A 24147-nucleotide genomic window follows, 5' to 3' on the forward strand; every position below is an offset into this window, starting at 1 on the left:
TTGCAATGTGGTTAACGGTGACGTTCGAAGACCTTCACAACACGTTATACTTGTACATGTCATGTACATTTCAATCAAAAACAAAGGTCGACATACTTTAACTGTGTCTACATCGAAAAAATAATCACGCCATGATCTATGTTAGAAAGAGAATGACTGAATGGTAGCTACCCTTAATAGACGACTCCGCCGATTACGTTAATTGAATATATGTGTATAAAAATGTAAAAGTTAGTCAACTGTGATTATTTGATAACAGCTAATTTTAGCATTGAAACATCCGTCTACCGGTAAAAGAACGTACATATTGCCTAATGTAAATTCGCATTGATGTTTGGACAGTGCTTCTTTGAAGAAGAAAACAGACAGCTAGAGTTTAAAAATAATCATTAATATTATTTCACCTTTTGAATATTATATGATGCTACCAGAACTGGCCAATGTATGGACGTTTTATTCAATTTGTTAGGAGGGTTTCTTCATTTAGTGAAACATTTTTTTAATTCGTTATTGTAATCATTCAGTGCTATCACACGTGATAGGATATGATTAGAAAATCCTGCTGAGTAAGAGACACAGAATCCTGCTGAGGAAGAGAGACACCACCCGTACTTGTAATAAACGGAACGCTGTTTCCAGTGAAGGCGTCATGGCAAGGTTAAAGTATACAGTACAATCGGACTTGTAGGAGGGTATACAATGTACTTGTATTTGGGGAGTGGTTCACTTGTTTACTTTATTTCTTTGATCACTAAATTTGTTTTATATTCATTACAATCAACCTGTCATTGAGCAATTATGTATCCGTGATGGCGAACATTGTTTGTGACGTACACAGATTGTGTGGGCCCAACAGTAAGACATTTGCTCTGGTGACCTTTGACATCTTAGCCAGTGGTCTGAGTTAAAATTTCACTAACTTCTGTTGTATTTATGCCAGATACTGAGATAGTTAGAAAAGCTTAAACATCGTCGTAAAACTACAGGCCTTTTTACGGCACTCTTCGACGCGTCTATGGACAAAATATATGCTCAGGCCTGCGAGAAACAGCTTACACTATTCAATATCATCACAATCTACAGCATGGGTGAGTCCTTAGCGTCCTGCCTTTAAACAATTTGATTAAGCATGCTACTAAGGAAATATAGAATTTTTATTTTTTTAAAATGATTATGCAATATTGGCCAAAGTGTATCCCCTTTTGTTTATGAGCCCCAAAACAAAAGCTCAATGAATAAAAATATGTGTTACCTTCTACAACGAAAATATACCAAATTCCTCATTTTCAACACATTTCAAGTATTCATGTTCATATTTCTACACACCATGAAACCAAACGTCTGAAGCATCTAAAGCCATATATTTGTATTTGAAATATCCATACACAGTCAAACATTTGTTAAAATCCTATTTTTCATGTCTTATTGGACATTTGATATTTATGTAAACTTGTGGACGAGAAAGGTAACGGAATCACCAAGCTGTCATTATCACCATAGTTTGTAATACATGTTGAAGCCTTTATAGAACTTTATGATAAAACTTGACGAAAACTTTGAAAACGGAAAACGGAATTTCTGTACAAAATCTAAACTACGAAGGAAAACATTCCCTGGGTTTAAAATTGTAGAAATGTTGCATACCAGCCTGGCTTTAACTTATCTTTTCCAAGAAGTACGCTCGAGCTTTGTGCGAACTCATATTCAAACAACTCGATTGATTGAAAGAATGGAAGGACATTTCAAAAAAATAACTCCGAAGAAAATTGAATCTGTCAAGGACGGTCATTCTTTTCTTTCCAATGATATCAATTCTATTTTCATAATCATGACGTCGTGTCCATTACCGGTATATACCGGCTCGTTGTTTAAATATTGCGTCGCACCGCCACTTTCCTCTCACTGTTCAAAGTATGGTGTCGAATCAATCACTCGGAAAACCGATCTAATTTTTCGAGAAGTTGGCCGACTGAAATCGTATATTGATTTTGATAAGTCGGTAATAACAAAAATCCAATTCGAATTTCGAAGAGTTTGACTATGGTCCCCCTCTCGAAGACCTCTTGGTGCGATATTGAATATATTTCAATTGTTATCATTGTGGCAGGCTCTCTATAGATGGACTGTTCTGTTATCAAAGATAATAAATTGTACGTAAGTGATTCGTATGAATGCATACATCCTGTTGACCATCAACACATTTTTGTATTATATCGTAAGGACTATGTTATCTACTGACTGAATCTGTGACGCATTGAATCCGTAACTCATTACCATTGCCAAGAGTCAATGAGTCGGTTCCAGCCTAGCTGCCACACAATAAACACTTGTACAGACAGTGGTCACACATAATACAAGTGTAGTAGAAATATAATAAATGCGATAAATAGCACTTGTAAAGAGCCATGTATCCTAAAGTTTCATGGACACTGAACAAGACATAAAGGGACACACTAAAACGAGTTACAAAATAAAAGAAGGGGGCCAATAGTAAAGAGCCTCATGTAATAAAACGTCACTTATACGATAAACAAGAATCACTGGTAAAAAGTAACATTTGAGTCACATGCAATAAAAGTCATCACTTGTAAAGCAGAGTTAACTTGTGATCGAAGAAAAAAAACACTTATATAAAGTTGATGTATCGTTTCCTCACATATTTTTCTGACTACTCAGTCCAATTTAACCGGCTTTTCGATCTACCCTGAGACTTCTCGGATCACACTCAGTAAAGTGAACAAATGCATAGGTAGGTGTCACAGAATCTGCCAGTAGATAGGCCACATCAGGACATATATTTGTTTGTTCACGTCTTATAGAAAATATACGGACTTATAAGTGGAGACAAATATAAGATCAGATCTTCATTAAAATTCAGACTCTATCTTAGCACTAAAACATTGTAAATATTGTTAATCTCTGGAGAAAGAAAACGATTGTCAAATATTCTGAATGTACACTAGATACTAAATAGAAACGAAGGAATTGATCAATATCGTTTGAGGGCGCGCTTCTTGGACAGCGCCGCCATATTTCAAAATGCTAATCATTGACCGATGACCTCCACATGCGATACATGTTGTTGTTCAGGTAATTCTTAATTTTTCTGTCAATACCACATTCATGATTGATTTAGATGAATGTTCTTGTGTATTATACACTAACCGTTCCTTTGAACGTAGTCTTGCTATGCAGACGGTGTGTTAGAGATCGAGACTCGACTAGACTCCATACCGATGTTCTAGCGTTCTTCTGCTTGTGGAGACGGGGGCACAGTCGCTTGTAAACTGTTATTCCTTTCCTAAATGGTTTTATTCTTGTCTATGACGGTCCTAATACAGAATAATGACGTTATTATAGGGATTGGCGATATTCTTATAAAATCGGTAGCGATGTCATACCCCCCCCCCCCCATACACACATACAACATGTGTTGTATGTATCGCTACAGATTTTATAAGAATATCGCCAATCCCTATAATAACGTCATTGTTCTGTATTAGGACCGTCATAGACAAGAATAAAACCATTTAGGAAAGGAATAATAGTTTACAAGCGACTGTGGACGAAGGTCATGAGATTGTGTCAATCGAATCTTGACTATTTGCAAGCAGGACTACCGAAAATGCTCTAAATCCTGCTTGCAGACGGAGTACATCGGAACTCAATTCTGACATTGTTCCTTTGTAATATTTTACAAGTTACAAATATCAGAATCAAGTCTGGACTTACTCCGTCTGCAAGCAGAACTACAGATGTGACGGTGACCGGTGACGACTTTGTGCAAATCTCAATTCATCCCACATCAGCTCATCTCAGTTTGAACATGGAAGTAGAAGTTCTACTTCCATGGTTTGAACTAGTCCCTCAATGAAAGTTTGAAACCACTCCTCCAAAGATTGACCTCTACTGTGATTTTTACTGAGTATGTTAATTTACTTGTGAGATGACTTCACAGCAGCTTGCTTCCCACACTGGTACTAGTGTTACGTTACTGTGGTTAGGCCAACTGGGAAAATTTGGAGATACGTATTGTTTGTATGTATCTGCAGGCTGTGTAGCATTTGGGCTATTATTAAGTATGTCATGCTTGAACCTTAAAAAAAAACCTCAATCACTTCTATGTTCAAATAGTTTTATTCACAGTGTAGAATTCTCAACAAAGCAATTTCATCAATCAACAGGGCAATAAAATATCAGAGTCTTTCAATATTTCAGGCGACTAACAACACTGAGCCATCAGTCACTTCTATCTTTGAAATGAAAGACTGTAATTTCATGAAGTTTTCATGGTATGATTGATGAATTTAGAACAAGATAGGTTAATACTGGTAAAAGTTGAGATTGGGATGACACGATTGTAAATTGCAAAGTAAAGCACAAAAATCTGAGAGCCATAGTGTTATATCAGTGCCCACAGTAAAATTCATGAGTAAACATGCTAAGGGGTACACCATTTGACTTGTGGGGGGAGGGGGATTTTTGAGAGAAAAAAATTTGTTGCCTGCCAAAACTAGGGGGGAAATATTTTCTTGTGAGTCAGCACATAGTTAGTAATAGAAAAACATCATATTTTGGGAAGTCATAAGAATTGCTGTACAATATTGACAAATGACTTCAGAGAACACACTGATGGGTGTATGTACCTTGATATCTCTACTAATCATCTGTAAATATTATAATTTGAAATCCACAGACAGTGTACAGTAAGAAATCAATGCCAGCATCATGACAGACAACTGGAGTCCTATAGCTAAAGTATATGACCCACTAAAAGCTGGCAGCATTGATGGAACAGATATCTACCCACATGACAAGGCAGTGGAACGGGCTATGGTGGTAAGTGTGTGACTGTTAGGTTGTGATAGTAGCAGAAAGGGCCTTGGTGGGGAGTAATATTATAAATTGGTATGGATGTATGGAGGGAGGGACAGACGGGTGGACAGATGGACAAACTATAGCTGCAATAATTGCAGCGTTTGATGTGATTTTGAGGGCTTTTTCGTCTGTTTTTGTGCCTTTTTTCGTTCCGACGTTTAACCCGAATCAAACGCTACAATTCCTCTAACGCAAATGCAAATAGACGGAACCGATTCAGATCTAAATCGCAAAGTTGGATGGACTTTTCTGCTAAATTACGCCTTACCTGGCAAAATATTGGACATTTCCTAACGCGACATTAATTACGGAGCCTTCAAGACCAAAGAAGTGTTCAGAGGTACCCCAATTCCGTCAAAATCGGCAAATGTAGCAAGGCATGCAGCAGTTTGAAACGGGTAGTACGCTGACCCCTCGCTCACGTTTTCAATGTGGTCTCGTCTATTTGCATTTGCATTAGAGGAATTGTAGCATTTGATTCGGGTTAAACGTCGGAACGATAAAAGGCACAAAAACAGACGAAAAAGCCCTCAAATTCACATCAAACGCTACAATTATTGCAGCTAGACAAACTATTATTAATTTGCGATGAAAAAGTCATATGACTGTTCTTTTTATAATTACATTCAGTTACCTTGCTGTTAGAATGAGTACAGCCCACATGTAACTATACCCATCAAAACACTGCTTGTTGAACTTTGCCCAAAATTTCAGTGTGATGGACATAGTGCCTTCAGTGGCCAGTAAGACTTTACTTCATTGTAAACACTTTCTTAATTTACATCTCTCCATCTCTATTTCACATCTCTATCTATGGTTCAAAGTATTTATTTTGTTACTTATAATGTTTGTGACCATTGACAGGCCAAGTACAAACCTGACAAAGCTGTACCAGGAAATCCACGGAAGACAATCATTGTAGCAAGATTAAATCAGAAAACTACTGAAGAGACCCTTAAAAAGGTATGTGACTTCACATGTAAGATACAATAGAATCCACTTAACCAGAAACAGAATCTTGTTTCAGTAGAACAATGCTACTATAGTAAAATTCCAAATGCTTAAAAAGCCCACATTGGATTAGGAGTGTGACAACTGGTTGTTTGGCAGAATTATAGAAAAAATTTGGTCCAGAACAAACAGAATGATCCAGTGAACCGTCTTAACACACTCATGCAATGATGAGGGATTGAAACATAGGCCTTTAACTGCATATATCAGCCACCAGGTCATGTAATGTCAACACAGTTTTCCAAGACAAAATAAATGTGACCAGGGATTGAAACATAGGCCTTTAACTGCATATATCAGCCATCAGGTCATGAAATGTCAACATACAGTTTCCCATGACAAAATAAATGTGACCAGGGATTGAAACATAGGCCTTTAATTGCATAGATCAGCTCTAAGGTCATGTGATGTAAATGTACAGTTTTCCATGACAAAATGATTGGAACTTTGATTTAAATTTGCATTAACAAGGTCTTTAATGACTGCCTTTGATGTCTACTTTGTCGTAATTTTTGAAATGTGAAATTTTTAGAATAAGTTTTTTTTTTTGCTCTTTATTCCTAGGTTTTCTCAAAGCAAGGAGAGATCAAGAACTTTGAGATAGTTCGTGATGTAGTCACAGGATTTCCGAAAGGCTACGCTTTCATTGAATATTTTGAAGAAAAAGCAGCATTCCGAGCTGAGAGGAATTGTAATAGAATAGTGCTGGACGGGAAAGAAATTTTAGTAGACTTTGAGTGTGAGCGAACATTGAAAGGATGGATTCCAAGACGTTTCGGTAGGTAACACTATTGAACTCTGATGCAATACACCATATACCAGGTTGCACTGTTTGTAGCTGTTTGGTATGGGAGGGTGCTGTAGATTTGGACAAACGAGGGTTAAACTTATCATTTTGTAACACGCCCCTAATCCATTTCCTATTGTTGATTTGTTAATTTGTCACATTGTGGTCATGTGGTATTTAGAATTTTGGCATTGTTCAATGCAAATGACATTTACCAGTCAACAATTTTCATGATGATGCCAGTATACATATGGGCATCATCACTAAAAAACTCATGACTAATGATGTCATTTGTGCATGTGAACATGTTTTCCCAGTAGATGAATATTGTGTTACTTTCTGCTGGTTGAGTAGATGCTTGTGCAGAAACACAGTGTTTTTTCAGAAAGCAAACTTGCCACCCTTGGAATGAGCAAAGTTGGTAATTATTAAAAAAGGAGTAAACTTTGCAGATTCCTTTGTTTTTCAAACTACCTTCACTTCTGTCATCTGGAAATCCTATGGTGAACATGTATCGTAAACTTATACTTTTCAGCCGGGCATGGCACACAACGTGGTGTGTTACAAAACACATGTTGACTGATTGTACTTGTGTAATATCATACGTCAGTTTCCCTTGGGCCTGTGGGTCACCCCAACACAGACTTTTTCCCTTTGGGATTCTCGCTCAGGAAACAGTCTGTAGCTGTGTTGGGGTGACCCACAGTCCCTCAAGGAAATAGCACAAAAACTTATTTCATTAGTACCTAAATCAAAAACTGAAGCAGCAGAACTATTTGAATTAACCAAGAATGTTATCAACATTTGCCATAAAAAGTCTGGAATGGGTGATTTTTATGTTACAGTAGTGAATGATTCAAGCCTACACAGTCAATCAAAATCTGCTATGGAATTGCACCCCAAGTGGCCAAACTGTACAATCTTTTGTTTTTTGATAATTGGTATGTGGAATATTTAATGAGGCAAAATGAGAAAAGTCTTGAGATGATAGGTAATGATTATACAGACTGAGAACCATTGGATCATTTAATATCCATCCTTCTAAACCTAAATAACTGTCAAATGGTCTGAGTGGCTGCCCAGAATCTCCAAGTTATACCACCACTGGCATTTCATTCTAAATGGCTGAAGCTAGGTGAGGTTTGAACCATCACTGTGCCCCAGTCAACCCAGCTGACAAAATTGGTCCTGATAGGACAGCCTCCATACATGTTACTAGTAGGGTGGATGGTTGGCCTGGCAGGCAATTTTGCCTCCAAGCGTCCTATGGAGTTCCCCAGTGTAACTGATAACAGGCTAACTTTGAGGTAGAAACCAAGTATTCCAGGCTAAATAATTAGGTATAGGGTTGATGTTTTTTTTCCAATTTTTTCCAAGGTGGCGGCTTTGGTGGAAGGAAAGAATCGGGCCAGCTGAGATTTGGTGGCAGAGACAGACCGTTTAAAAAACCTTTCCAAGTAAATAACCAACAGGAATGGGAAAGAGACAGAGACAGAGACAGGCACAGAGACAGAGAAAGACACAGAGATAGAGACAGACTTGGGGATAGAGATAGAGACAGACAGGGTGCCAGATACCGAGAAAAGGACAGAGAAAGGGATAGATATAGGGAGAGGGATAGAGACAGATATAGAGATAAACACAGTGATAGACACCGTGACAGGAGGAAAGACAGATATAGTGATAAATACACTGATGACGAGGATGTAGATGGTGACAGACGTAGAACCAGAGATAGAGACAATTATGATCGGAAACCCCAAGACCAGGATGACACAAGTCAAGACAGACATGGTGATAGAAGCAGAGATGACCACCATGACACAGTGAGACACAGACATCGAGATAAACCACAGGGCAGTCAGAGCAGTGGGGAGGAAGAAAGAGATGAGGACAGTGGTAAAAATAGAGACATTGAAGATTTTCCAACAAACTCTGAAGCAGTGCACAGTGATAGGTAGCAATACACCCATGAGAACCCGAGACAAATCTTTTCTACAACTTAGATAGGTACATGAACAGCTGTTACAGTACTTCCAATAGAAGTATGAGTGATGAACTACTACAACATATATATAGTATCAAGGTAGGTTTATGTCTTCTGCAGGTGCTATGTTTGCCGGGTCTGGGTGACTCCAGGATAGCCTGTGGAGTGACTGGGAAAGCCTTGACAGTTCCACAGCAATGTGATATAGAGAGTGCAACATAGCCCTGTCACGTAGTCCCAAACCTGAATGGATCTCTGTAGCATTATGTGTGATTGTATACTAGTATATATATTTGTCTGCATAACAGAAAATCGCTGGGAGCAATTCCCAGCACAATTTTTTTTTCAAAAAAAAGAAAAAAAAGGTTTATGTCTTTATACAAAACTTAGTAAGGTCAGATCAGAGGAGTAGCGTAATTGTCCTGATAATCTTTAATCACATCAAATGTTAAATTTGGCATCTCCAGATACCAAGGTTTGTTGCTAGATATCACTCTGTGTGTCTAGCCATGATGATGTCATCCAGTAGATGGCGTTTATTTGCAAAAATGAATAAATTAGCATCCGTTCAGAAGTGTTATCAAAGTAAACTGTCGTGACTATACTATAGCTAAATCTACTACACTGCATCTGGGCAAGTTGACTAATGTATCAGTATCATTGTTGCAGTACTTCATCGCTCATACTTTGATTGAAAGCATTGTCATCAGTTTCATTAAGGCAAAGATCACAAAGAAAAATCTGTCACATTTAGATCCCAGTTTTCATTAGATACTCATTGCAGTGTTTTGCATTTTGTAGTCATGCAGGGGAGTGGGGAGGGCAGTTTGGAGATTGGTGCATTGTAACCACTAGGTGGTTACGGTAACAAGAAATACTCATACAGACAGGTTATACAGGAATTCACCTTTTATTTTCATTCATAAATCCAACAAAGTATATTGTTTCATCAAAGTCTATCTCATTCAAACTGAAAATTGTTGTTCTTCAACTGAAACAAGTATGTCATTTTTTTCACTGCTTTGCTACAAGTCTGAAGAATTTGCCACAATCTCTGATATGAATAAAGCATACATAGCGTAATCATGAAGAATCCATGCAAATTGTGTCAAAAAATTATAACAGATAAACAGGAAAAAATATAACATCCGTCGAACGACGATTTAAAAAGAAGCTGAAAAACCAGATAAAGAGTTAAAGAATAGTGGAAGATATAGTTGAAAATTTATACAAACAAACTTTATGTAACACTGACATCCCCCACTGGTATTTGAGATTTAGATTCAAGAAACCTGTCATTCTAGACTTGAGAAATAACATATTGCTGCTTCTAACATAAATCGAAGCTACTTCTCAGGATCTTTTATCCCAAAATTTCAACAAAGAACTTACATGTTGTCAAATAAATACAACTTAAAGGTCTTAGGTCCCACTCTAGTAATGTCTTCAACCGTATTATTACCAGACATGTGAATAAGTCACTTTTCAATATTTTATGAAATTTCTATAAATTTTATCACTTTTTTATCAAAATTTTTGTATAAATTCATAAATAAGGTTAAGTACTATGAATGTAGTCTAAAATTAAGTCGAGATTTTGCAAAAATTTACAGAAATTAACTTATTTTTGTTCAGATATTTTTCTTTCTAATAAAAGGGTGCTGAAATGATTTAATCATATGGGATGTGTATACTGTAATGGCAGCTACACAATGAAAAAAAAAATTGCTGGGAAATCTGTGACCAAATATGACTTTTTTGTCAGTGTTTTGTCTTGTGTGGCCAAACGGCCATACCCCAATACTGTGCAGCATTGAGTTCTCACTCATGATAATGAAGGACAAATGATAAACAAAAAGGAAAATGGAAGTATGACGCTAAAAAAACTACTGGCAAGAACAGAGGAGTCTTGGTTAGGATAAAATATCACACATGACATGCTTTGACAAAAAGCAAATGTCGGTCATAGGATTATACAGTGAAAGGTTATGGTTTACATATGATGAAGCATACATACAACATCAGTTTAAAAAATCAAATTCAAAATATTGCAGTTCACTGTCGTCAGTCAAGTCAAGACAAACTTTCGACATCATTTCATGTTCTATTACAGAGTTTCGTCATGGAAATTTATCCGAAACTTTAATCATTTTGAACTCTGTTTAGAAACTAATTTGGCAATTTCTTTGTATGTATACTCCTTGGAATGAGTTTACTAAGTTATTCAGAACATTGCCACACGGAAATCTAGATCGATATTATCACTTTTTCAAGAAAAGCTGTCATATCTTCATTTTCTTATCGTACGTCAGCCATATTGAAAGAATGTGGGGTTTAATTTTAAAAAGTGTATTTTATTGATTCAACTTCTTGTATTTTAAAACATTTGCATAGTAATCGCAATCACTGCTTTCTTTCTTTCTAAATTTCATGAGACACATTTGAAGTTCTCGTTTTGAAAATTCTGTCAAAATTCACAGAGTAATTGCTGAGGCAAGTCCAGTGAACTTAGTCAAGTACATTGTCAAATGGACCTTTACAGGGCTAAAATCTAGTGCACAATGAAAGGCTGATTAGTATTTATTTAGATAGGAATGTAGAACAGTGGACCGACTGTACAAAAGACACAAATTGGTATTCAGACTAGGGGGTCATGGTTGGGGTTAGGTTTGGTTAATGATAAGTATATAGGGGGTTTAGACTCCCTAGCATATACCTGATTTGTATCACCTGTAATGAGTGGACACTGTTCTACAAGCATCTTATTTCCACTGAATGTGGTCCTGGTTATAAATTATATTTCTCCCGAGGGGATATTCATTTGTATACTAGCATATAAAATTTAAAGGCTTTTATATCATTTTGTGTGAGAAAGAATATCCACAGGCCGCCTTGGCATGTGCACTGGTTAAGAGTCAAAAATTCAAACTTCAATTGCTCCTGGTATTTGATTGCTATTGCAATGGGTTTGTCACACCTATACAAACTATGTACACCCACCATCTATAAAACACACAATGCAATGTACAACTGCATAGCACACAATGGGACGGAGCTAACAACATTATAACAAAAAAAATAACCCACATAGCTGCTGTACACAAGTCAACAGACCATAAACTAAAGAAATTCAAAATTTAGAATGCTAGGTAACCATGACAACTAAGAATACACGCAATTGTCTTCATAACATGACCCGCACCGCATCAATCGACAAAAAGGAAAGTTTCATGTTCTACAGTTTGATTTGATTCTGAAAATATCATGGAAATAAAGTCAAACATTGATTGCTACATTTAGTTCTAAAACGAGACAAGAAAATGTGTTTAAAGCATGCATTTTGAGATAGATAAATGACAAATAAATAGAAAGAAAATGTGGAAAGATGGTAGAAAATTCTAAAGATAGCTGCAACGCTGTGCATCTTTGCTGGATTAAGGTTATTGTTAAAGCAACAAAAAACCAGTCTATTACACATGAACAATGAGTAACCATGGTTTTTGCAGTCAACATTTTGTTGTGTGATGCAAAGGACTAAATAACAGAAACATAAAGGGTCTCCTCATCTTGTCACAGTCTGAGTCCCTTAGTTTAGTGTCTATTGATTTGCTATTTGATGTCACCCAGTATCTGTAGTCGTGAGTAGCTACAGCTTCTTTTGTCAAATAATGCAAAGAACTAAATAACAGAAACATAAAGGGTTTCCTAGTCTGGGTCCCTTAGTTTAGCGTCCATTAATTTGCTATTTGTTCATCCCCCAAGATCTGTAGTTCATGAGTAGATATTTTGTATAGATACATGTCGCCCTACAGTATCTTTATTTCTTGCTACAGTACAATGCTCCCATCAAACTTGTAGCAATACCTCCATGTTTTGTGTTTCATTTTTAGGTATAAACATGTTGTTTGCTGTGATAAAAATACTAAATATGCAAAGAATGGAAAGCCTGGATGAGGTAGAACTTAAAGTCTACAATATACTACAAAGGGATTAATTAACTATAAGGAGATACTTCATAATGGCAAGAATATTTCGCTCTTCATTTGCAGACGCTAACCTTTTCCCTTGATACCTCAAATGTCTGAAATCTGGAGACTTCTATCATATATCCGATGTTCATCTACAATATAACACTGTATTTGAATCTATGTGACATTACACCACTTGATAAGGCTTCCATATTACATGATAAGTGTAACATATGAAGTCATATTACATGATATGTGTCATGTCTGAACTCATGTAACATAACAGTTTAATAAGGCTTTCATATCACATGTCATCACATGGTTAGTGTAATATTTGAAGTCATATTAAATGATAAGTGTCATGTCTGAGGTTAATAAGGCTTCCATATCACATGTCATCACATGGTTAGTGTAATATGTGAAGTCGTATTACTTTATAAGTGTCATGTCTGAACATATGTGACATAACACAGTCTGATAAGGCTTCCCTATTACACGTCATATCACATGATGTACTTGACGTGAAGTCATACCACACAAACAGTGCCATTGATGAAACTGTGATTTAACCATCTGATCAGAATTTCAATTTCAATGTTCAGATCATATCGCATGAATTGAGTCCTGTCTGAACTTTATGTAAGACACTGTGATATTGATAAAATATTACATGTCATATCACTTTGATGAGAGTCATATCTCAACTGATGTGATGTACTGCAGTGTGATAAAGCTTCAATGTTTCATGTCATATCCCATGGTAAAAGTCATATCTGAACATTTGTGACATAACTCAGTCTGATAAAGGTTCAACACCTTAAATGTATAGTGCACTTTGACATCTAAGCCTTGCAATCAGAAGAAACTGGCAAAAAAAAAATTAAAATAAAACCAAACTGTTGATATCTGTCAACACTTCCACAAATTATAGATATAATTTACATGTTAAATATATAATTTGATATTTATTTGGTTAGTTTGAAGTCATCACCAATATAAAACATTTTGAATGCACATGATATCTGTAGAAATATACAGACTGATGTCAGGAACTGACAAAACATTGGTTTCTTCAAACTGTCTTCAAAACTTTGAAAAGCTAGTCTGAAAATCTAGCTTTGTCTCAATAGATATGGACTGCCTCTTTACTGAAATTAAGCCAGCCTGAACATTTTGGCTTTGTCGTGACAAATATTGACGTCTTCAAACTTTCTTTTAACCAGCCTAGAAATCTAGTTTTGTCTTCTTTGATATTCACTTATTTCTCCAAACTTTTCCTGTAAAATGTTTATCGTCAAGCCAGCTTTCAAATCTGGCTTTGTCTTCACTTCAAAAGAGTACTGGGAATAGAAACAGTGCCGGAAAAACAACAATTCCGGAGTTGTCACATGTTCATTCTCTGCAGGAAAACGGAGTATTGTCCATGGTTTTTGAAAAACTGATGTCTTGTTCCAGGCAGAGAAAAATCCATTGTATGTACATTCTCTTGCATAAAACAGCAACATGCTGATGACACAGTAAGTCCCGGGGTTATAGCACTAAAATGTCTCTCATCACAACTGATGTCTTCAGCGTTACTAACTCAGAAACACAGTGTTGATTGGTGGCAAGGATGACGCATGGTCAGGAGGTGGGGGTGGCGGTTGTGAAGATTGCATATGTTCAAGGTCTCCTTCTGGATTAAAGATGCTATTCAATCCCATGTTTATCAACTCATCAGTACCAATATTATTGTCTGAACGTCCACTTTGCGTTGTCACAGGAACTGCTTGAGAATGTTGATGACCTGGAAAAAAAATACACAGGGAAATTGACATCATGAAAGAGAAAGAGAGATGTGTTTACATACAACTGTCATGTTTAAAGGAATATTAAAATGTAGCTGGCACTAGCCATATTACAATGAAGTGAACTTGGCTTTTTTTTGGGCAGTCAGTTTTACTTTAAATTATACAGATAATGGTAACTTAGACGCATGTAAATTGAAAAATTGTACGTCTCTCTGAACATGATTATTTTGAACTTGCCATGTGCATTGTTTGAGCCTATTTTGATACATTGTAATTGTAAAGATGTTGATACTACAGTATATATATTTCCAGCAAGTGCAACAATCTGTTTCTGCATAGCGCCCCTAGTGGTCAAACTATAAAATCTTTTGTTTTACCAATATATAGAATATGGCGTTTTCTAGTGTCACAATAGATGTAGGCTTTGAAATAACAAAGCCAAAACATTTTGAATTTTTTTAGGACGCATGAAAGTCTTTCCTATATATCAATATAGTAAAACACAATGTAATTTCCTACCAGCTGGACTATGGCAAGAAGATGATGTCCTTGGCCCAAACAGTGCTGGTCCTGCATCTTTTGGTGGTGTTCTTTTGGTGGGTCTGTCCAACAGATGTAGTGGGTCAGTGGTTTCATTATAAAGTCCAGGGTCGACACGGTTACCATGTGCACTGCTTATTACGGATACATGTTCAACGTGCTCAGCTTTATTATGGGCGGGATAGGTGTAATATCCTACAGAGAGAAAGGTTATAGAAAATATAACATATGAGGAGTTGAAAAATGGCAAGTTCACAAACATCTGTTTTGATATCGAAGGCTCACCTATTCTCAAAGTTCCTGACTAATTTAGGGGAAGCAAAGGTTAATGCTATATACATATACAGCTCCTTGCAGATTACTCTTCACTCTCTCTCTCTGTGTTCAAATGAACGCCATGTGTCACCCCCATCAACAGTTACCAACAAATTTAAAGTTGTATTTGGATGGAGAATGGACATATAAATGTACTGCTCACATCACAACCCAGCATTTCACATAATAGAAAGGATGTGTTGACTTGACCTCATCAGTTAACATCAAAGTCCAAATACAACTTTAATTTGGTTGGTAAGTGTGGAAGGAGGACAATGCCCGTCCTTCATGGTGTTCATTTGATGTCTGCATGGTGCCATTTTAGTTCATTTCATTTTGACAAAATGATAAAATGTAGCAATGTTAATAAGATTTCTGTCTAGCCAGATGATAAAATGTAGCATTATTAGTATGATTTCTGTCTAGCCAGATGATAAAATGTAGCAATATTACTATTAGATTGTTGTTTGATTCACCTAACGTCTTATTTCAGCATAATTTGGCTTCGACTGTAGATCACAAACAAGCCATACACTAGAGTAAACACTGCTGTTCACCCTGTACAAGTGTAGTGTCTGGCAAATTGAAATGCTATAATTTACTCTGTCTAGAGTTCACTTGATTAATCACCCAGAGATAATCTTTGATGGTGAAGATATCACTTGTGGGAACAAATAATCAAAACAATTATTGACACAGATGGCAACTGATTCATTTTAATGGGCATTATCACTGCATACCTCATTGGGTATAAATTCAAGTCTGGCTGCCATCTTTGAATACTATCCTGCATGCAAAGTGCAAGGTAAAGTGACCAATGTTATACTTTAAAATCAATTGTAAAGTAAATTCACATGTATTTAATGCAGTATTGATTTACGGTGGCCCATAAGTGACAAAATAAATCACAAAATTTACAACAAAACTTGAATTTCAACACTTGGAGGTGGGGGGGCACTGTATGAATTCCAATACTGTGGTACCTTCTATATGACTTGTGAAAAACATTTACTCCAAGCAAGTACACTTTACTTGAGAATGTTTTGATCTATTATTGAAATATTGTTCCACAGAGGGACTTATTTTCATCACTTTTTTTGGATCGTTTCAAAGTTGACAAATGGCCAACCCAGAGTGGAAGCAATTATACAGAATGCTACACAGAGGAAGTGGCATTACTAGTGCTTACAGGCTGGAGAGGGTAAGAGTTGCGTAAGGAAGTTTGCTAGTTTCACTGTAACCATAGAAACCAAACAAAGGTTAGTATATGCATAGAGTATATAATTTCTTCAAATGTAGACCAGAGACTTGTCTTAGGTTTTCTAATCTAACAATCTTATACCAACAACATTGGTATTGTTGGGTAAGAAAGTCAACGACATGTCCCTGGACTTAAGAAAAAGTAAGTAGTTGCAATTACAATTGCAGTTAAAAGTTATACAAAAAAATGGTAAAATCACTGATTTAATAAATTGTATGCATTCTGAAGGCTAGAACTTCTTGCATTCACTGAGTTCTGACAATGTCCCTCAACAGAAGGAAAGGGGCATTATCAGAGTCAAGTCCCAACTTACTCCGTCTGCAAGTACGGCTATCTGAAATCATACTATACTCACCAGATGGAGTAGTAGTTTGATAACCATTGTAGTTTGGTGTTGTATTGCCAACCAGATTGAATGCACTGGCGTTACTCTGGGCCTGTATGACCGAACTTCCTGGTGAGTGAGGTGGTGGTGGGTAAGCACAGCTATTGTAGTAGTTGTCATCACGGTATGATGGTTCAGTGTACGAGTATGGCGTCTCTGTGTCTTTCATATGGTACGAACTGGAGTAGGTGGCGTGAGGGCGTATTGGTCCACTGGCATAGGGAGTATTGGGATAGGAATAGGATGAACCATAGGCGTCAGATGGTTGCCCCGTGAGATAGGTGTAAGATGATGGATGAGGCGGTGCGACTAATGTTGGTGGAGTGGTAGGAAAGCTACGCTGGACAGAGCTACGGATAGGGTTTACAACTATAGGTGAGATCGGCGGCGTCAACATGTTCGGACGACCACTAGATGACTGCGAAACCGAAGTATATGTGTATGGAATAGCAAATGTAGGGTCGCGATCTGTTGTTCCAGTGTATGGGGCTTGCAGGTGATAAGCTTGTAAGCCGCTACTGTACTGTGGTTGTGTATAATCTAAAATGTCTTCCCGTTTGCATGTAACATTTGATGACGAGGGTGATGAGCTCATTTGACTGGTTACAGATTGAACCGGTATTCTTCCAGGTGCAGTGACAGTACGATTAGCTAAGAAACATGTCCCAGGTTGGGTCGAACGAGGGCGTTGTTGGTTAGTGGGATCTGTAAAAGAAGGCGAACGATGTTTGCTTGCATCTGGAATCAAACAGAAGTACAACACACGATATAAAGAGCAACTGACACAATACAAGCAATACATTTTGTCACAAAGCCGCTTACTCAAATTTGAACTAAACTGTCGAAGCCACTAAAATCAAAGATTTTTGAGAGTACATTAAATTCAAATAATGCATACAATCGAGGATACGTGCATTCCTCTACCGCACAAATGTATCCAAGAACTGACACATGTATTGTCTAAATCTACATGGCCCCATTTATGTAAACTTTACAGGAACAGAAACTAAACAGGATTTCAATCTTACCGGACATTTTCATATGTTTCTCCAAAATATTTTGTAACTCATTGTCTTTGTCGCTATTGAACTGAGATTCAACAGCCAGTAGTATGTACTCGTCCAGAAGCATACGAATAAGATGGAATGAACCTGTGGAAATGAAAATTACATATTATTACGAGGGTTGGTTTAAAGGCCAGGGTTTCGATGCTAGGTTCTCACTTTAGTGTTATCTTATCAGTGGAGTTATAAGGATTACAAAGGACGGCTCTTTGTTCTAGACCAACTTTTTATGTAGCTCTGCCAGGACAGTTGTTTATTCTCAAGTTTCGGAACTGGGCCTTTAAAATATCCTGCAAGGGGATTCGACTTCTAGTGAGCTATATTCTAGTAACATATTTCAATCTGTGTATACTATTAGTATTCAGATAATTCTTTAAATCATTCTGTCTCTGTCTCTGTCTCTCTTTGTCCCTGTCCCTCTCCCACTTTCTCTCTATGTTTGTCTTTCTGTCTGTGTGTGTGTGTGTCTGTTTCTCTCTCCTCTCCCTCCCTCCCCCCTCCCTCCCCCTCTCTCTCTCGCTCTCAGCTGCTATAACAAAAAAATCAAAGCACATTTATATCCATTCCTTTCACTAGTCTAGCTAATTTCCACGTATTATTAGCATTTCGAATGTTCCCCATGATCATCAGGAAGTGACTGATCACTGATTTTAGTTACAAAACAAAATTGTTATAGGTGTCACTCCAGTCAACAACTTATTGATTGGACAAAAGGCAAATAAATGTAATAATGAATAACAACCAGTATAGCTATTGGTGTGGAGTGACCAAATCAAAGACCCGTGGCTATTTATTGGCCCACTTACCGAAACTGGATGCGTTGTTGAGAGTGAGAGCGTGCATTACACGGGCGCCAAAGAAGGACCATTTCAACAGGAAATCCTGGGCCCGTTTTTTCATTGATCTCCCGTTTTGTTTGCTTGGCTGAAAAAAAAGAGTACCATAAAAAACTCGGAAAACATTGAACTACAATTTTAGAACTTACAAACACATGTTATCGTAAATCATCCGAAAACAACTATATAGTACTTGTTCCTGGCGCCAAGTCCGACAAATTTTAAAATGACAAAAATGATCGCCGGTCAAAATGGCGCCATTTTCAACTGCTGTCAGACTGAAGGCTGAAGTTGACGGAATAGTACATATTTTGTGAGGTCACATATGCCACAAAGGTCAAACGAAGTTTATCAAAGGGTGAGGTACACATAGGTGCCAGTTAGAATGAGGCACTGTCGTAAACTTTAGGTTTTACGATCCCAGTTTGTGATATTAGATCAAGTTATGGTATATCATGTGATATAGTAGATACAGTATACAGGAACACACCATATGTCTGTCTGTCTATCTGCAGTCTGTCTGTCTCTGTCTGTCTGTCTGTCTGTCTGTCTGTCTGTCTCTGTCTGTCTCTCTGTCTGTCTCTCTGCCTGTCTGTCTGTCTGTCTGTCTGTCTGTCTGTCTGTCTCTCTTTCTTTCTCTCTTTCGTTCTATCTTATCATATCGTTAATTGAGGTACATGGCACTCTTACCTTGATAACTCTTGTTTCGACTACTTGGTCCAGCCATTCTGTGAAAGCTTCCACCGTGGCTTGCTTCTTGAGCAATTCCTTGAACTCTTGCAGAACTGAAACGGTGGTACACGCTTTGTTTAAAGAAACAGTCAACAAAAGCAAGCATAAGCCTAAGACAAGCAGCAGCAGAAATAAAATGCAGTAGTTCTGGAGGAGTACAGAAAGGGGGCAGGAAATTCACAATCGGGGGGGGGGGTATAGAAAGCAGAAAAAAACAATTGAGGTGGATAGTAATGTGGACTGAAATTTCATGGTTCGACTAAAAGAAACAGAATTCCCATAATTCGATTAAAACTGACTCTTCCTTTAATTAAATTGATGGTTTATATATTTAAAAAAAAGAAGAAGAAGAAGCTGATGTTACTAGTTTGTCATGATCAAAGTTTTAAATGTTAAAAATTTTTACAATGTGCATGATACCCATAACATTTCGACAGTGAATGAATGAGTCAGTCAGTCAGTCAGTCAGTCAGTGAAAGGTCTAAAGACAGCTCAATCACCTAGCAACAAGATGATTCACTTGCAAATTTGCTCGATGTCTGGGGTCTATTTCTTTTCGCAGCAAGCAATTTTTAACATATACTTACGTTCTGTATTCATGTCTGTCTCTGAATCACCATCATTGGATGATGAGATGAGGGCGTGTGTACCAATACTTTGTAGATCTATCCTGTCTACATCACCAATCATCTGATCAACAAGCTGCTGGTCGAATAGTACAGGTCTTGCCGTCTAAAACACGGACAAATAAACAGTTAGTTTGACAAAACGTACATGTACGTGTACAGCCAGTTTCATGTTAGTGTTCACCGGTTCTGTTTGATACAACCACACAGAAACCAATAAGGATAAGGCATATTCTACACTTCAAAATAGCAAGATTGAAATTTCCTGCTACATTTTATCTAAATATGAAATAAAGCCTTTAAACGTACTGCAACTAGTCGCAGACATGCAGGCGCTAAAAATATGCGTGTCTGCATTAGTACATTTCATTTTCTTGCAACATTCATACAATCTTACTATTCTAAAGTGCATCACGGGCAGTTTCTTGTATCACTTCACTTGAGTCAGTGAACACTAACATGAAACGGACTGTATGTGTACGTGCTGAATCTGATAATGCTCTGCGAAAAGAGCGAAAACTAGTCAGAGAATTTTTGGAAACGTTTCAAGATGAGTTTTGTTGAGACCTTACAGTTTTCATTTTGTGTTTATGTTTATACGTACTAAACAGCGGTAGACCCTGTATACCATCCTTTCTCAATGGTGGAGGGATTCGGTCGATCTTGATTACGCGCTGTTATCGTTTGATATTTTGTCAATAAGCGTCCCTTTTATATTTCCAATAATTTGATCAATCTCTCTCACACTGTACAATATCTGTCTGTTTTCCGTTAGTTCGTTATACTGTGTAAATATCTCAATGAGTTTTGTATTTCACGATATTTCAGAAATAGTTTTTCTACCTGAGCCAAATGTAAGAACGATGTTTGTCTCTTTAATGCCTGAACAAATCGTCTAGCGACAGGTAGTTTGGCTTCCGTGAGTTCGTCCGGTAGGTTCTCCAGTGACGCTGAAACCCAATGTTCCCAATGCTTGGCAAAGTTCCGTATCTCAGCCAACAAACTGAAAATGAAACAACAGTGAAAAAAAAAAGAGCCTGAGCATTTCAAAAAACAGACATTCTGTATCTAATATTGTACGATTAAGAAAATATATAATTTTAACAAAAATATATTATTTGCGAAAGAATTTGCTGATGAGAGCGTTATCACAGAAAAAAAATACTCGTCTGTAAACAATGCAGTTGACGAACAAATTGTGCTGGCATTGTAAACGTAAGTACGTGGAGTTCACAAAGGTTCACAGACCATCCATCCTGCTGCAATATGAACCTATATATTTGAGATCTGACAATATATCGTGAATATTTTGGATCCAAAAACTATGCATATCATTTTAAGCTTCCACGCCTAGCTCTCGAATACGCTTAACGTTTGTAATGCACTTTTAATAAATTGCATCCAACAATATTCATTTTATGTACTCGCCGTGTGGTGACACCTGTTAACTCTCGTATGTGTAAATGCATGTAAACAAATGATTTAGTGTCCCTAGATACATCTTTCTTAAACAGTCCAGGCTATAAAATTGAAAATGTTGTTATAAGGGCTTTAATTGTAAATGAAACAGTATGTTTGATTTCTTGTATGTAGTAGACATTTATACCGGGGGGCCAATCATAGTTACAAGGTCTGGCCAACAACCAGTCGTACTGACAAGAGTATGTCAACATCATAAAACGAGCTTCTGCTCATTGATGATGTACTTTTCTAAGAGCGGTAATAAATTATTAAGACTTTCAACTTAGTATTTTGACTTAAATATACATTTTTAAATACAACCGACGCTGTGCGGAAATGGCGCCAACTACGGTTAAAATAGAAATTACTTCGTTTACCTTTCTGGCATTTCTTGCATGGTCGCAGGTATGAGCACATCAATTGTGGTCTTGTAGAGAATAGAATCACTTATACATATCATGTCTATCACCACGTTGTCACTCAACAACGGAAGTAAATGTTCAGGCATTCCTTGCCAAAAATGTAATAAAAAGTTCTGAATCTGTAAAGAAAGCAAAAGACATGCGGATCCATTCAGAACGTCATATAATATAAATTAATTCATATGTCATATCGCGTATTCGACAAAGTGCGCCCTCTATAGAAAGTTAGAATTCTGAACTGAACCCATCCATAAATGTACTCACCTCTTCAAAATTAGAATTAATTATGGTATCAAGAATACACTGACAATGGGTCTTGTACATCATTAGGAGAGTTTCGACCTGAGAAGAAAAAAAAAGAAGAGAAATCATAATTAAAGTTCTATAGTTCAGGAATGGAATCATGGATTTACACATTTTTATTCGTACTAAAGTCAGTGAGCAGTCACTTCCCGATCACCGGCATCATTCGAAATACCAATTATACATACAATTAGCTAGTGTAAGGATAAGAGAGGGGCCGTGACACTCGTAGGCTAGTGACTGGAGGCCATGAGAGACTCAGAGGATAGTGTGCCGGTAATTTGACAGACACAAACACATATATTAAAAAAAGAAGAAGAAGATAATTGTATGGTAGTGAAACAATACAAGATATTAGACGGGGGATGAGAACAGTACACAGAGACAGACAGAGAGGCTAGGAACACGGACTGGGTGTGGGTACAAGAACATGTGATAAACAGAAGGACAGGCATAAATACACAAACTCATCAATGCACTAAAAGATGAAGGAGGGTGCATTATGACAGGAAGACAATTGAATACGAGATAAGTGACGAGAATCCTATGTTAAACATTATATTTGTGTGTATCAGTTAGCGGTCTTCTGTTTCATATTTTGATAAATAACGTGGGAACTCGACCAGCAATTATATTAGGGAGCAATCGTGATAGGTTGTCGTAGCACCACTAATGACATCATTAGCGTAAAGGATTTCAATTTATGAGTTATCATGGTGCTTGATCAGCTGACATTTCTAACCGTTCCAAAGTTCTACACTTGTGAACTGTCATATAGGTTATTTATAATCATGTCATTAAATGTTTTCAAGTTACTGTAATCTTATCAGTGTTTCGAGCATAGTTAGTAAATTGGTCACTGCTAAAAAACACACCCTACAGTTTCAAATATGTGGCACTTGATCTCCAATCCCGAATTATACCCTTTGAACTGGTATCGGGCCAAGAGTTCAAGTTTTTTAGTGCACTCTGGATATACATTTGATGTTGATTTTAGTTGGCTTGACTAAGAAGTAGTACAAGCCGAGTTGTATAATCTCTTATACTCGAGTGAGAACACCTACACGAAACCCAGTTGAAACTATAATTCTAGCAGATGATATCGATCAACAACAACAACAACAACAACAACAACAAAACGTTGTCTAAACTAAGCATACTTGAGATGGGATTAACTATCGTCTTCTAAAAACGAAAATAGAAACGTCTAAATTCAGTTTATTCCCCTTTATAGTTTATACTTAATTATACAATTCATGTGAAAATGCAGCAATTAGAAGTGAGAAGTCTCGGTACGTTGCTGCATATTGCCTTTACGGTCAACACTGAGAATCGACTGACATGGATAATGTGAAGCTACAATGGGAGGGGGTACCCACACCACCGCCACCGCCACCACCACCACCACCACCACCACCACCACCAACAACAACAACAACAACAACAACAACAACAACAACAACACTGCCCTAGGTACATCGTTGTCAGCTACATCATTATGGTTTCAACATTTTCTCTGTATAATCTCAAGGAATCTCCGAAACGCCAAAATCACTACTTCACTTTCATCTCACAATAGTATGCATCGGAAAGTTTACCAGTAAACAAAGTCGACATAATAAGCGAATCTTTGATAACTTACTGTTTTAAAGGATCACACTTTGTAGCAATTGGTCTAAATTTAAATTGATCGCGTTTTTGTCAGTCACGATATTATTCAGTGCCGATATATCATCAAACAAGAACCCAAGGACTTGTATTTCAATATTATGCAATCACTG

General features: G+C 37.2%; 2 protein-coding genes across 2 annotated transcripts in view; one reads left to right on the forward strand and one right to left on the reverse strand.

Annotated features, from left to right (window-relative positions):
- Window positions 1–4699: 4699 nt before the first annotated feature.
- On the forward strand, window positions 4700–8792 carry LOC144434518 (U11/U12 small nuclear ribonucleoprotein 35 kDa protein-like). Its single transcript, XM_078122980.1, has 4 exons — window positions 4700–4839; window positions 5743–5841; window positions 6454–6667; window positions 8054–8792. The coding sequence occupies exons 1-4, from the start codon at window positions 4729–4731 to the stop codon at window positions 8635–8637; spliced, it is 1008 nt and encodes a 335-aa protein (XP_077979106.1). The 5' UTR covers window positions 4700–4728; the 3' UTR covers window positions 8638–8792.
- Window positions 8793–14208: 5416 nt separating this feature from the next.
- Window positions 14209–24147, reverse strand: part of LOC144434596 (DNA-binding protein RFX6-like) — a 33691-nt gene continuing 23752 nt past the window's right edge. Inside the window, exons 8-17 of the mRNA XM_078123067.1 lie at window positions 22328–22405; window positions 22019–22182; window positions 21024–21183; window positions 20142–20286; window positions 19513–19625; window positions 18793–18910; window positions 17951–18073; window positions 16893–17660; window positions 14941–15156; window positions 14209–14417 (exon numbers count right to left, since the gene is read on the reverse strand). Of these exons, the coding sequence (XP_077979193.1) occupies window positions 14209–14417; window positions 14941–15156; window positions 16893–17660; window positions 17951–18073; window positions 18793–18910; window positions 19513–19625; window positions 20142–20286; window positions 21024–21183; window positions 22019–22182; window positions 22328–22405 (2094 nt within the window). The remainder of the gene's footprint in view (window positions 14418–14940; window positions 15157–16892; window positions 17661–17950; window positions 18074–18792; window positions 18911–19512; window positions 19626–20141; window positions 20287–21023; window positions 21184–22018; window positions 22183–22327; window positions 22406–24147) is intronic.

Source organism: Glandiceps talaboti, chromosome 4 (assembly GCF_964340395.1).
Source record: "Glandiceps talaboti chromosome 4, keGlaTala1.1, whole genome shotgun sequence".
NCBI lineage: Eukaryota > Metazoa > Hemichordata > Enteropneusta > Spengelidae > Glandiceps > Glandiceps talaboti.